General features: G+C 43.2%; 1 protein-coding gene across 1 annotated transcript; it reads right to left on the reverse strand.

The window, feature by feature from the left end:
- Positions 1-414: 414 nt before the first annotated feature.
- mfsd14a2 (major facilitator superfamily domain containing 14A2) lies at positions 415-16,112 on the reverse strand (the record flags this gene model as incomplete). Its single annotated transcript, XM_080836703.1, has 12 exons — positions 415-627; positions 1,727-1,893; positions 2,245-2,342; positions 4,173-4,285; positions 7,153-7,224; positions 9,340-9,453; positions 10,201-10,419; positions 11,694-11,808; positions 12,193-12,320; positions 12,911-12,973; positions 13,974-14,069; positions 16,029-16,112. The coding sequence occupies 12 exons, from the start codon at positions 16,110-16,112 to the stop codon at positions 415-417; spliced, it is 1,482 nt and encodes a 493-aa protein (XP_080692829.1).
- Between the last annotated feature and the right edge of the window lie 38 nt (positions 16,113-16,150).

The raw sequence follows: 16,150 nt of genomic DNA on the forward strand, positions 1-16,150 counted from the left end.
GCTGCTCTGCTCAGCCTCCCTGCTCCCTGTGTGTGGTCTCAGGGCACCGGCGCACTGTCCACACCTCAGCCCAGAGGCAGCGGAGAAAGGCCCGTGGGGGTCTGGGGGAGTCTCTCACCAGAGCCAGGGGCACTGCAAGAACCAGTCTGGGAGGTGGGGTGGGGTGAAAGTAGTGGAGATGGGGTGAGCAGTATGTTGGGGAGGGTATGGCGGGGGGAGGGGTGGTTGTGGGTAGAGTGTGGATGCGAGGGGGGTGTGTGGGTGGGTGTATCCTCTTCTCTCCTCCACCCACCCTGCTGGCCTGAGACTACCTCTACCCCTTCCCCTCCTGTCCCACCCTAAAAAAAAAAAAAACACACTTCCCATCCACTCCCAAAACCCCATATAAATCACCACCACCAGGGGTGGCTGGGGTTATACGCAGCTGTCCTCCAGCAGAGGCTCCTTGCCCTCGCAGATACCCCCCTGCGGGCCGTGGCTGTGGCTCTGGGCTCCATTGTTGTGCTTCTTGTAGCGGCCCGGCCTCATGTTCACCTCGTTGTGGTCAGGAATGAAGAGCGCCACCAGCAGGGAGAGCAGCACAGAGCAGGCCCCGAACAGGAAGGGAGGCCCTGGGATGATGGCACTCTTTTGGGGGTGGGGTGGGTGAAGAGAGAAAAGAGTACAATAACTTGTAAATAGGATTGTAGATGACCAAGCGAGGACACAACTTGACCAACAAATCTATTTAATTTAATCAATTATGAATTTGAGTATCTCTCGCCTTAAGACTTGTGCTGTGTGAAGGCTGTGGTTTAATACACTGTTACCAGTTAACCCACACACATGCCTTGAAAGGTTTTCCTTCTGTCCTGCAGGCTTCTGTAATAAATGTGTTCTAAACACTCAAATACTTCTCAGTGCTTTCTAGGTATGGATCTTGTCTAGAAACAAATGAGAGATTTGTTTGAAATATCTAGCTGGAGAAAAGCATGCAGTGAAGTTGTGTGATTGCAAGTGAACTCCTTAGACAATATGGTAAGCGGGGTGAGTGAGTGAGGGTACGACCACACATTTCTACAGGCGCAGACGCTTCAATAACGCCTTGGCAAAGTGCAGCGGCCAAAACAGCCTGGTGCATAGACATAGAATAAGCACGTATTCTATGTCTATGGCCTGGTGCACCTGTGAAGCGGGGCTGCGTGCGAAACCAGGCGATCAAACTTAATACAAACTATTGGAGTTTGAATAACTTTTGGTTTCGAATTGTATAGTTCCTCGTAGTTAAAAACCGCTATATTTGCCATTGCCGTTTTCGTTTGTAAAATACCGTTCATACCACATCTTCCAGCATCTAAACAGGAAATAAGTGGTAAAGTTGTTAAGCCTGCCTGTTGCTTGATCTGATTGGCTGCCTGGGCCGAGTGCGCGCCGTACCATAGGAATCAATGCATTTGCTAGCGTCCCGTTTTTAAAAAGGCGCTTATGCGTGGTCGTACCTTGACTCAGCAAATACAACTGTTCTCGAAAGAACAAATTCTACTCTGACACAACCTATGCCTGCTCATTCTAAATGGTCCTCTTGTGTGATGTGACTGACAGAAATGGGGGCAAACTTTCTTAAATCACTAGTTTTCTAGAAGATAAACAAAGCCATTTTCTGAGGGATAGATTAATACTATTGGGCATGGGACATACACGCTAAGGACTGATCAACCCTGCAGCGAGGCTCCCCACAGCTCCTCACCTCATCAGTGGGGTTGGCCATGTTGGGCTTGGCCCCCTTCTCCGGGCCCTCAGCTGGGTCCATCTCGTTGAGCTCCACGTGGAACAGGTAGAAGACGAAACCGTACAGCGCTGGGCCTAGGCCGTTGCACAGGCCCCGGATCCCTGTTATCATCCCCTGGACCACGCCTGGAGAACACAACCAGACTGCATGAGCTCTCCCACCAAAGCTTTCTATGGGCTAGCAGTGTCAGGTCAGGGAAGGGTTTAGTTCTGAGTGTTGGTTTTGAGCTGTGACAGTAGTCGGTCAGCAGTTTGGGAATGGAACAGGCTGTGGGTGTGTGTGTGTGTGTGTGTGTGGGTGGGTGTGTGGGTGTGTGGGTGTGTGGGTGTGTGGGTGTGTGGGTGTGTGGGTGTGTGGGTGTGTGGGTGTGTGGGTGTGTACCTGTACAATGGTCAATAACTGTGTGCCTTTTGTCCATACATACAAAGCGTTGTAGTTTGGTGCTACAGTATTGAGTGACGGAAGTATGATCTCACCCTGCTGGTCGGGGTCTGCGTTGCGGGACACAATGGCACTGATGGCTGGGAATGTGATACTCGACATGGCGGCCACTGCTCCAGCTGCCCACATCATCCTGAGAGAGAGGGAGAGAGGGAGGCAGAGAGTGAGAGAAAGAGAGAGAGGGAGAGAGAGACAGAGGAAGAGAGGGAGAGAAAGAGAGAGAAGGAGAGAGGCAGAGAGTGAAAGAATGAGATAGAGGGGAGAGGTAGGCAGAGAGTGAAAGAAAGAGAGGGAGAGAGAGAGGGTAGCAGACAGTGAGAGAAAGAGAGAGAGGGTGGCAGAGAGTAAGAGAAAGAAATAGGGAGAGAGAGAGGGTGGCAGAGAGTAAGAGAGAGAGAAGGAGGCAGAGAGTGAGAGAGAGATAGAGGCAGAGAGTGAGAGAGATAGAGGGAAAGAGAGAGGGAGGCAGAGAGTGAGAGAAAAAGAGAGAGGAGGAAAGGGAGGCAGAGAGGGAGAGAAAGAGAGAGAGAGAAAGAAAGAGAGAGGGAGGGAGGCAGAGAGTGAGAGAAAAAGAGAGAGGGGGGGAGAGGGAGAGTGTGGGGGGAGGCGAGTGAGTACTACAATCTTTATAAACATTTAAATCTTTTCTTGATTTTAGATCACATTTTGCGTCATAAACAACATTGACTAGACTAACTATTTTACTAAACCACTTTTTGAGGTATGTTTTTAAAGAGCAACTACTTTTGATACCACTTTAAATGAATTGTGATGAAATACAGTCATGTGGAGGACAATTAAACACACTTGTCGTTCCCACTAGCATCCAGGTTATGCACTATGTAGTTCTGTGGTCTGGGTTGGAACACACCACGAACATCTATTTGCGCGGTGTTTGCATGTTTTTTTAGGTTGGTATATTACAGTTTTAAACAAAATGTCTAAATGTTTAAATGTCCTCCCCCCCTTATCTGCAAATATTCCATCTGTCCTAGCTGCGCATGTCTTATTTATACCAGGACAACATTCATAGCATGTAACCGGTTTCAGAAATGACAGATTGTGCATTTAGTGTCAACGGAGTGCCATTGCGTGCTAAAGAGAGGGGACAGCAGAGTGCGGTTTATCTAAAATAAACACAGCTTTCAGTCAGGCAAACTTGTCCAGGCTGAACCAAGCCAAAAATGACAAACGGTTTATCAAAACAAAACAAAGAAAAAAGTGTGTGGAGTGCAATGGGGGGGGGGGAAGAGGCCTAATTCATCAATTTAAACATAACGTACGGGTCGTGCACGCTTGAAAGATTGGCTGTAGAGTTCAAATATGAACAATCAAATACACCCCTCCCTTCAGTTCCCCTGCAGAGAAATGATTGATTGGCTGGAAGAGTGTACGACTCGGTTCAAGCCACTGAAAGCTCCCATTAAAATGCATTTTGGGTCGTATTGCAATTGTATAATGCTTGACCACATGAAAGTATAGTGTGTAGGTGTAAACCTTTTTTGAACATTTTGAAATGAGAGGAGGATGTGACGTGAGCTGGACACAACGATGATCTCAATGAAGACACATACTGATACCGGGTGTAAAAGTTAAATCTAAATACAATGTCCACAAGACGCATTTTAATAATTGAAAAAAGTCTATTTGATTGTTTGCCATTTAGAAAGGCAGGACTGTGTACGGACACCAGATTTATTTTATGCAAAAATACAAACATGGACAGTAGTAGATTTATGAAATATGTTTCAATTGTCATAATAAGCTTACCAAACTTAGATAACCAATGTAGAGGTGCTGAAACAGAGGAGATTCCATGTCTAAAGGCATCAATACCAGCTTCAGTGACTTTTCAGAGTGTGTGTACTGCTTAAGACCACTGGGTGAACCTCGGGAGCTAAACAACTTTTGCCCTCTAGTGGCCTAACTCCGGCAGTGCAATACTGACAGCAGGGACACTCACCAGGGCTGGGAGCCAAAGCCATACCAGGCTAGCTGCAGGATCTGGAAGCCCAGACCCAGGAGAATAGTGTTTTTATTCCCTATAGATCTCATCAGGATTCCCAACACCACCGTCTGGAAGGCAACACAGAGGGAACATGGTTTTATCAGTCCATCACTCAGTACATTTACATGATGGTATTAATTCGACAATGGCTTTAGTCAGACTTTGCTATGGGGGGCAACTGCTATTATATCAAAGTACATGGCAGTGAATAATTTGAATCATTGGCCGCGTCTGTTCAAATCAAATGTGGAATGTTTACAAGCGGGCACCTGCTATCGTTGATTATACAGTAAATAAGTTGTGAAATGAAACAAAAACACATCACAGTTAAAGTTGTATCAAAGCTGCCAAGTCTCACGCTTTGAGTGTGACAGTCACGCAATTTGACCCACTCACACCACACGCCACACTTGCCATTTCTCACGCTTATTTCCCCATTCAATACTCTATTTTTTTTTTTTCTCATGAAAATAAGCTTTGGTCCACGCGGCTTCGAGTGGTTATGTAGTCGCGCGGTGTCTATAGCGTCCACTTTGCGATGTATAAGTTTGACAGTTTGTAAACAATCTCCCGCGACCTGCGCGTGTGAGCGTCTTGGTGGAGCGTCTTTGTATATAGTGCCAAATTTGACTTCTGGACTGCATTCTGCAACATTTTCAAGAAGGGTAAGTAGGCCTACATCAATCGCCTTCTTTCAAATATACATTATACACAGAGATGTTTCTACTGGTTGTTTTCATATTTCATAACAGCATTATGTATAAAAACATAATACATTAAATACAAAAAAAGGTAATACAAAAAAAGGTAATACATTACTGAACTCTTTGTGTTAGTTAGCTAGCATAACTAGGTAGCAGCATAGTTTGATTTCTCAAAATCAGCTCACCAATCAAATCAGTCTTGGTTTCAAAATGATCACAATCACTTGTGTAATGTTAAATGGCTTCATATAGACATTAAACAATCCTAAGAGAAATAATGTGACATAAACGGAGCAAGGGCTGATGTCAATTTAATGTTAGCGAAGTAGGTGTGAGACGCCTCTCCCTCCCCCTTGCTAATATTTTGTCTCCGCTGTCTGTTCATCCAAAGTCAAATCTATTCTTGAGATTCCCAAATACTGTACTCATGGGAATACCCATTGACATAATCAACTTAATAGTACACAAAAATACTTGTGAGTAATTAGGCTTCCTATGTGCATTTTTCAAAGGTGACCGGTATGAGCAGATTTGGCAGGCTGTCTTGTATTGCCAAGTTGGTCTTGGTCATGCCTCACTCCAATGCTGATGCAGAGCGAGTTTTCTCTGTGGTTGGACTAAATAAGACCAAGACCCGAAACAGTTTGGCTCGAGGGAACTCTGTCATCCATCATGACCGTGAAGATGGCGAGCCTTGAGCCAGACTGTTTTAAGTGGGAGCCCCCTGCCTCTGTCATCAAGGCATCAAAATCTGCCACCAACACCTACAACGTTAGACATGCTAAATGATTGACAAATAAATGTATTTTGTCAAAATTCTTGTCTTGTTAATTTCTGGTTAAGAGAGGTTAGGAGGCCACAGTGCAGAGAGAGCAGCTGGTATGGAGGTGAGGACATCAGTCCTAAGGTAAAAATCAATGTTAAAAAAGGCCAATTTTTTTGGTCGGCGGCCGAACACTTCTGACTCTAAAGTCTCACTCTTGTCATTTTCTGAAACTTGGCAGCCCTGTTGTATTAGTATTGATTGATTCACATCGATATGAACGGATTACATGACTAACGAGTGGTGGAAAAGTAATATGAAAATATTTGTTCAGTGAATTAGCGCATTCTGTCCAAAACAGTTTTTTTAATGTCAACACATTGGTATACCACATAACTATCATCTGAAATCACGGTATGTCGAAACAAACCTGTGATCTAAACAGAATATTCAGTATGGAATAGGAATAGATCAGAGCAGTATCTTTTTTCGCATTTGATACATTTGCCCTGATTGCTGTGCAGGTGAAGTATCCTGTAAAAATGGGATAGTATTCTCCATGAATTTGCGGCCATTTGAACTTAGTTTATTGTTTCCATGGTAACAGGATCCGTCAGAATAATTCGCTTTTCTGTTGGCCATTTCTGATACGCAGCACATGAAGGTACGATAACGGAGGGCAAAGAAAATGGTGCATGGTCATGGTCATGCATATTTCAAATTGTGTATGTGTACAAAAAATGTGTATATTTGAATGTGAATATTTCGCTGCTATAAAGATAAAGAAAGCAGGTGTTTGATTGTTGGTTACATTTACAGAGAAGCTGTCAGTAGTTTGATTTGTATGCTAGGCTATTTGCAGATTCTGTTCAGTTTTTCTCTATGATGGTGAATTATTAGTAGTTGAAGAAGCACTATTTTGATCATTTAGATTTTGTCTCAGTATTTCAAAGTGAAAGAGATGTGGGAGCACAAGAACAGTGAGCGTCTAGCAGCAATTATCAGACATATGATGCATATATGGGAGGCGGGATCTCAAGCATGCACAGTTCATAGTCCAATTTATGTTAAATGCGCACATAGTCGGATCGAGTTATCTCGGGGTGTAAATCGGATCGTAGTCGGACCACAATTATTCAAATAAAGGTGGTTAAATGAAATGGATAATTCTTTTTCAATCCGACTAAGCCAGCAATTCGAATCCATGTAACCGCAATGAATGGGGAACACTCACAAGGTTACAAGATACACATGCGATTATACACTCACATAAGTGCGTATACATGCATATACACGCACGCACCCTCACAATCGCACGCACCCTCACACTCGCACACTCTCTCTCTTACACTCGCACACTCTCTCACACACACACACACACACACACACACACACACACACACACACTTACTTATTAACACTTTTAGCACACAGATAAAGAGGGAAAAACCCCAGGGACCAAACACACCTGAGCCAAGATGGAGAGAATTCCCACCACGGCAATGAAGGCGGCCACTGTTTCTGGTGAGAACCCTATGATCTGCAGGGGCCAACGCAGGAATGAGGACAACAACAAAAACAAATAACCGAACATGTAATATAATGTAATGAAATCATTGTTTGTATTATATTGTATTTTGTTAGTAATGTATTAAAGTGAACACACTGCTGTAACATGATGCAACAACAAAAAGGAAGTCTAAATCCTTTCAAATCAGCAAACTCCTTCAAAAACATATAGGATTCCTGTCAAGTCCGGGAGGTGATAAGAGGTGTATGTGGACTGAATGTGTCTTGAGGCGCGGCTCGTAACACTATCCAGCCCGCTGTCGACACCATATGGCCAAACTCTGGCCCAACTAGTTCCTCTCCGCGCAACACAGGGTTGCGTTTACTCTACCACTTCATTTAGCTGCAGTTAATTAGCACACACTCTTGAAATGTTGGAAAACCTTCAAATCAGGGTACAGAAACTAGCAGTTAATTAACTATTCAAATACACATTTAAAACAGCCTCTTAAACCCTGGACTATGGTCAATAACTGTGTGCCCTTTGTTGATACATGCAAAGTGTGTGTGTGTGCATTTGTTTGTGTTGGAGTGTGAATGGGGGAGTTTGTGGAACAGGCTGTGGGTGTGTGTGTGTGTGTGTGTGTGTGTGTGTGTGTGTTGGTGTGTGTGTACCTGGACAATTATAAATAACTGTGTGCCTTTTGTTGGTACATACAAAGCGTATGTGTGTGTATATATATATGTGTGTGTGTGTATATGACACATTTCAAGACACATTCATATATATATGTGTGTGTGTATATACATATATACAGTACTGTGCAAAGGTTTTAGGCAGGTGTGAAAAAATGCTGTAAACTAAGAATGCTTTCAAAAATGGAAGTGTTAACAGTTTATTTTCATCAATTCTTCATAAATTAACAAAATGCAGTGAAGGAACAGAAGAAAATTCTAAATTAAATCAATATTTGGTGTGACCACCCTTTGCCTTCAAAATAGCATCAATTCTTCCAGATACACTTGCGCAGTTTTTGAAGGAACACGGCTGGTAAATTGTTCCAAACATCTTAGAGAACTAACCACAGATCTTCTGTGGATGTAGGCTTCCTAAAATTCTTCTGTCTCTTCATGTAAACCCAGACAGACTCGATGATGTAGAGATTAGGGCTCTGTGGGGGTCATACCATCACTTGCAGGACTTTCTGTTCTTCTTTAAGCTGAAGATAGTTGTTAATGACATTGGCTGTATGTTTGGGGTTATGTTCCTGCTGCAGAATACATTTGGTGCCAATCATACGCCTCCCTGATGGTATTGCATGATGGATTAGTATCTGCCTGTATTTCTCAGCATTGAGGACACCATTCATCCTGACCAAATCTCCAACTCCACTTGCAGAAATGCAGCCCCAAACTGGAAAGGAACCTCTACCATGCTTCACTGTTGCCTGCAGACTCTCATTATTGTACCTCTCTCCAGCCTCCAGCGAACAAACTGCCTTCTTCTACAGCCAAATATTTCTAATTTTGACTCATCAGTCCAGAGCACCTTCTGCCATATTTCTGCACCCTAGTTTCTATGTTTACGTGCTTAGTTCAGTCACTTGGCCTTGTTTCCTTGTCGGGGTAGAGCTTTTTGGCTGCAACTCTTCCATGAAGACCACTTCTGGCCAGACTTCCCCGGACAGTAAATGTCTGTAACTGGGTACCACTGGTTTCTGCCAGTTCTGAGCTGATGCCACTGCTTGAAATCTTCCGATTTCGAAGGTAAATAAGCTTGATGTGTTTTTCATCAGCTGCATTAAGTTTCCTTGGCTGAGCACTGCGTCTACGATCCTCAACGTCTTCTTCAAAAGAGCTGGAACTGCACATTTTGAAACCCCTGTCTGCTTTGAAATCTTTGTCTGGGAGAGACCCTGCTGATGCAGTATAACTACGTTGTGTCTTGTTGCTGTGCTCAGTCTTACCATGTAAATGGATAAAAAATAAACATTTATTGTTTACATTTTTCAAAGCATTCTTAGTTCATAGCATTTTTTCACACCTGCCTAAAACTTTTGCACAGTACTGTATATATATATATGTGTGTGTGTGTGTGTGTGTGTGTGTGTGTGTGTGTGTGTGTGTGTGTGTGTGTGAACTTTACCTGTCGTAGATAGAGGAAGAAACTGGAGTATTGGCCAGCCTCAGGGAGATAGGACAGGAAAACAGTGATGCAGATGAGGAGGACAGTGGAATCCTGACCGACCTTCCGCAGTGACTACGCAGAGCAGAGCAAGCGAGAGGGAGAGAGATAGAGAGAGAGAGCGAGAGAGAAAGAGAGAGAGAGAACAGGATGACTTATATGTTATATTTCTCATCATGCAAACCTACATGCCACGGTGAATACGCAAGGACATAGACAGGTACATCCATGCTATAAAAACCTGAAATTTAAAACCATTTTTAGGTCTGTTTTGACACGGCTCAATTATAGAAAACAATTACATTTCTATGCATGTCTCAACTGCATTTCAACAACTAGTCCTGCAAGGAATTCATCCAAATGACACGGTACTCTGTTTGTCTTTGAAACAAAGTCCTTATAAGGACAAAACAAACATACCACTAGCATCCCCTCACAGCATGACAAAGGCATTTGAGCCTGTGGTGATTCAACGGAGATGGCTGGTATTGATATTTGCACAGATACTGCCACACATTCTCAGGGACCTCTGGGGTCATTCTGGCCTACAGTCACAGCCACAATAAGCTGTTCAGACAAAATAACTGTTGTTTAACATTGCTGTTTTTAACCATTAACCCACGCTCTGGGTTGACTGGATGTATGTTCACACACACACACACACACACACAAACACACACACACAGAGAGAGAGAGAAATGCACAGAAAAGTATATGCATATCCAAAACCAATCCATCAGACGCCTGCTTAGTGAATGCTGTGGCAGTGTGCAGCTACAATGAGGACAAACATGCACACGCACGCACAAACGCGCTACTTACTGCAAAGGGATCGGCCTGCTCCCAGGAGATGGGTGCCCCCCACGAGGCGGGCCTCATCTTCTCGGGCAGAGACTCAGGAACGGCCACCAGGATGAAGCATATGTCCAGCAGGGCGATGGCCGTGGCCAGGATCACAACTAGCGTGTCACCATACGCCTGCGACAGGTACGCGCCGATGGCCGGGCTCGTCACCAGACTGGCTGCAAACGTGGCTGATACCTACAGGGATGCAAGGACCCAATTGTAAATGGTGTGTTGACCGTATAAGACCTAATATTTTTGAGTTTGCTTAGTCTTGTGAGGCGACTTCTGTACTTCCGTAATGAGTAAAGTCGCAGTTGAGACAACTCATTGAAAATGTGGACTAGTAAGTGGACTAAGTAAAAAAGCTGGAAGGCAAAGCCACTCTTTCGATGTAATAAGACCTGCATCTACCTTTCCACCTGCCATTGGTTTTACACAAAGCCCATCAATCCTCCTTCAAACCCCACCTGTAGCAGGAGCTTGGGCTGGTTTATACATTCAAAATATCTTAAACCCTTCAGAAGGTACCATTACTCCAGTGTGTTTAAAATGTTGTAGAATTACATTTGAAAGAATATCTGGTTGGAATTTCAGAATATTACATGGTTGACAAATGCATTATTTTATTAGAATGTTCAAAACTCCCCTGCTGTAGTTCCCACTTTAATTAAGTGCATATTTCAGCCTAGTCTCAGAACGGAACAGAAAATATACACATATGTCAGGCTACATGAGAATAGATTTTAGCCAACCTAAATGGTATGTCAATATATATATCTAGGATTAGGATGCTCGACTAGCTTTATAGGAGGGTTTAACATCAGAAACACAAGAACCCAAGAATCACTACAGCCTTGCATGAAGATGTTTCTGGTTCACAAGAAAGACTGTCAGGTATCATTATACATGGAAACAATGAGGCAATACATTTGCAAGTCACACTTAAACGGGAAGTAATACTTGTGACCTCTTGTTTTTTTCTCTTCTATGATTATTCTCTCAAATTCTTCAATCCATCCTAACACATCTCATGATACTACTGTACATCATTATCCTAACTTAGAATAGAATGTCAAATAATGCACCTGCCGTACACATCAGTGTATTTTCAGGGGATGCAAATGTGACATTTATAATGCGGACCATTTCTTCTTCTTTAGAAGAACAACTTCGGATGAAATTGACCACATCATCACACCTCTGAGTCAGTCAGGAAGTAAGTATGACTAAGGGAGTTTTCTTACCTAGCATGTGTACCGTATGTAGGTGCCGTTTCCCACTTTACTCATTTGCTAATGATGAAAATTTCTGCACTGTTTCATAGTGATCATAACTGTGGTGGAAAAGCTACTAAGGTGAGCATAACCTGCCCTGACCTGTTGCCTCAACCTATTTGATCATGCTGCAAAAAAAGTAATAAGAGTACAGCAATACAGTCAGACTGTAGCCCTCTGTGGCCTTCAGCTCACCAAGCCATAGGCAGTGATCCGCTCATGTTCCTGTGTGATGTCAGCTACATATGCAAAGATGACAGAGAAGGTGACGGCAAAGACACCTGACATGGAAATAACAGCAAAGTACCACCTGTGGAGACAGAAAAACACCTCATCAAATGACATGCCTCATCTGCCTAGAATACACTGCAAGAATCAATCGGGTATTCTTTTATTACAAAGCCCTTGTTACTTTATAACTATAATTTACAGTACAACATGCTAATTATTCTTATTAATTCATACAACATACCAAATTAGCATACCAAATTAGTGTTATTACATTGGCAGTTTTATATACTTATTTTATATACTATATCACTGTGTTATCATCAAACAGAGTAATTCCAATCCTGCACAAAAGATTTCTTGAAAAAAATAAAATAAATAACAGAATGCGTTTCAGGGATTATGGAAGAATGAGGGAGTGTGTGCGTTGTGTTGTTTGTGTATGTGTGTGTTGTGTGCCACTTACCAGGGACTGATCTTCATGAGGGGGATGGGTGCGCAGGTGAAGAAGACTGTGAGCAGCAGGAAGGACTTGCGTCCCCACACGTCTGAGAGCGCCCCAATCAGAGGAGCGCTCAGGAACGACAGCAGACCCTGAGATAAGAACGCAGGAGGGAGCAATTAAAAAACAAAACAGAACAACAGAAGACCCTGAGACAAGAATTCTACAGGGACCCGTTAAAAAAAAAAACAGTAACAGAATCACAGAGGAGTCCTCTGGTCAATCCATACAATCACTGGTTAATTAACCAATTAACAAAAGCATCAATACATTTAATACATTTACGTTAACTAACTAATAGGACACTTATGATACCCTTTTAAAATGCCAGGTGACAGGTGAGAGAACAGGCTAAGATGAACTTCCATAGAAGGTCATGCACAAGCCTATGTCACAAATATTCCTCGATCCCTTCTGTTTCCTCTGGCATGAGATGGAGAACACAAAGGTCTCTGTCAGGACTCAGATGTCATTGCTCTTTATAACAGGTTAGAGCTGGTCATAATGTGTTGACAGAGGGTGTTAAATATCCTGTCCGATATGACGAAAGAGAACAGCAGTTCGCGGGAGGCCATGGCTGCTTATCAGAGGCAAATACAAGGCCCGTCGCCGGGGGTTTGATGGGGTAAACAAACGTATCTGTTCCCATGAGAGGTAGGGAGAGAGAGCTTGGTTATCTTACCTTGACTCCATGAATAAGGCCATTCATCAGGAATGTGTGTTGAGGGAATGTCTGACGTAAAACCTTAAACAACAAACAAAGACGACAAAAAAAGATTAAACTACAGTACAGACCAGCCACAGGTAAACACATTAACACACATCTGTTGATAATCTGACTTCAAGAGAAAAAAGGGGATTACAGGGTTAAGACTCAAAGCACTATCTGCTGGTGACAAAGTGACATAAGTGTGGGGATCAGCAACTACTTTAGCTCCAGCTGCCAACATGCAAATCTTTTGCATTCACAAAAAAGACAGAGAGGCAGATGGAGAGATGGATATCGAGAAACGGAGGGAGAGGAAGAGCAAAATGAGAGGGAGGGAAAGAGAAAGTGAGAGAGAGGAAGTGATGAGTGGAGAAGGCCGTTTCATTAATAGCTCAATTTTCTTTATTACGCTTGAGAAGTGATAGCCTAGTTCTTTAATTTAGGAACATAAACCGTGCCCAGTCCACTAATAACTACTTTGTCAATGCAAACACTGAGGAAAGTAGCTAGACATGTTGTACAGGCAGCTCCATAATGTCTGCACCTCAGCTGCACTTCAGTCTGGTGCAGACACTGGACATTTCCCACTCCAGACCATGGAATAAATTAATTGAGCTCCTGACAATAAACTTGTTTGATGTTGCTCCAATTTTGCCTGGGCCATTAGCAGCACCAAAGCCCTTGCCAACGCGCCGTGCTTTTTCATCAACAAAACCCCCCGTGCGTCATGCATTCTCCATTCGATTAAGATTCAATTATTCATAGACATTAGTGGGACCACATGCATGATTCCATGCAGGCAGAGCTGGGAGGGGCAGCACGGGGAGCAGCTGATTGTGGGCCAGCTTCGGCCCAAATCTGGCGTGGGTCCGCACGACCGGATTCTGATGAGGGCCGGATCCATTCCAGAGTCAGCCACTGGCTGGGTGAGTGCGCAGCGGTGGTGACGATGAGGTGTGTCTTGCCGCCTGGGAAGGGGGAAGTGGCTGGAAAAAGCGTGAGCTGGGGTGAATGAGACGGCGTAAGGAGGTTTTACCGTGAGCATGGGGGTGGTGAGTAGACCCCAGGCGAAGAACTCCAGGAAGATGACCACCACGGCATGGTACACGCTGGGCTCGCCAATCCCCTGTGGCTAGAGCACATAGGAACACAACTTAGCAACCAATGAGCAAAAACAGACAAGTAACTTTGGCTGGCTCTATTAACATAACTCATATTTCACAAAGATCCAGAATTTTACATTTCAGCAGGCTTTCCTGACACATGGCATTCTGACAGGGCTGGAATTATCACTTATCCTTAGTCCTCAGAGAAAAGGTATGAGGATACTGGTGACTATGGAGTGAAAGTAGGGCAGACTGCTCTCCTGACGCAAACAAAACAAAAAGAGGGAGTTTTAGGGAGGTCGTTGTTGTTGTTGTTTTTTTGACACTCCCGAATGTGAACGTTTAGCTAAAAAGCAGGGCTCAGGTGTGGCATAGCAGCAAAACAAACATGTCTCCTCCTAACGCGACCGTGGCCAGCTACCGCTCACAGACATGACTGAGCAGCCAATCTCTCTGATTATACTCTAATCATTAGGGGGACAGGTTCCTGTCCACGCCCGTTTAAAACAGATCACCTGCAAAGACTCTTGTGCTGAGGATCCATATCCTATCCAGCTTACAAAGTAATATTTTTTAACATTTTTCAAAGCCTCAATTACACATTTGAGGTGTACAACTAAATGAACCAGGGTATTTCAAATAAATTAGTGTATTACTATTTTATTATTCAAATATAGAACCACCATGCAGTTGGGTACATCATCCTTACAACAGAAGTTAAGCATTGCTATGACATCTAACTATGTCCAGTGTGGTTATGTCAAGCTACCAAAGCTACCAAATACCTGGTGTCAATGACCTGGTCACCATTTGACTTTGCTCAAAGCTAAGCCAGGAAACTGAACTATTCTGTCGTAAAATTCAACAACAGATAGACTACAGGTCATAGTGTAAATGCACATTTTACCAGACAGGACACTTTGAATTGACACTTATTTGAATGACGCCCTCATGGCATTTGAGAAAAAACATGGTAATTTATTTTGGCTTACTTGACACAATATTTAAAATGTATATAAAATGTTTTGTATACACCTGTTAACCCACATGAAATAGATCATCGATCGATGTGAATAATGGTCGGTTTCGTTCCCTTTTTTTGGTGATATAATGCTAGACATCCACAAATATTGCCCTTAACTTAATTTTCAGTTATAAAATACCAGTCGTCACAGCTTCAATGACTGACCGATTAACGTATCGTGTGCTTTCTGTAGCTATCCAACCTCTTCTAGCAAGCCATAGCCAACTTCAATTTGACAAACAGGTGTTAGCCACGACTTTGCAGGAACACGTACTCCCAAAGCTGAACTACCCAGAGACAATGCTGCTCCTCGACCACTACCTACGGTGTGATATAGGAGAGACTTTCAGAACACTGTTTCAACTCACTTAATTGGATTGTACCTGGCTACCTAGCTAACACAGCTAGATATCATAATAAAAAGTCCAATCAGCTTGCTAGCTAAATACCCATCTAAAAATCAAACCCTGGATGTCTAGTAACTAAGCTAGAACCCAATTCACATCTCTGTCTATTATGAAAGAAATGTTTCTGTCAAGTAAGAACAAAAACTTCTGAAGCCCAAACTCAAAACATTGCTTAATTTACGCTGTCAGCTGCTGTTAAACCCAACACTGACTATGTTACATAGGGTTAGCTAGCCACTGATATTACTGACAAGCAAAACGTTACTCGTTAATTAACTTGCAAGGTTGTCGCACTTAATGTTAGCTGCCATCTGGATAATATGGATGTAATGTCAGGAAGGTCTAAATGTATGGTTATCTGGCTAGCTAATGTCATCATTTATGCCCACGGCCATTCAGAGCAACGGTCAATATGCTTGCTGGCAATACCAAGCTAGCTGGCTAAGGAGTCTAGCTATCATGACAATCTAACCTGTACGCCTATTTTTGTAGCTAAACAAGACATGCTAGTTGATAGCTTGCTAACAAGTAAGGAAAATAAATATTTAACTCACACTGCCTCCATCTTTTATTATAATTTTCTTAGCCAGAAGAATGCTGCGGTTCAGCCGCTTTTTCTTCTTTTTCTCTCCAGTCATCGTTAACTTATATCCATTCTCGTTGTCAGAGTTGGACC

This window comes from Sprattus sprattus (genome assembly GCF_963457725.1).
Source record: "Sprattus sprattus genome assembly, chromosome: 4".
Lineage (NCBI taxonomy): Eukaryota > Metazoa > Chordata > Actinopteri > Clupeiformes > Clupeidae > Sprattus > Sprattus sprattus.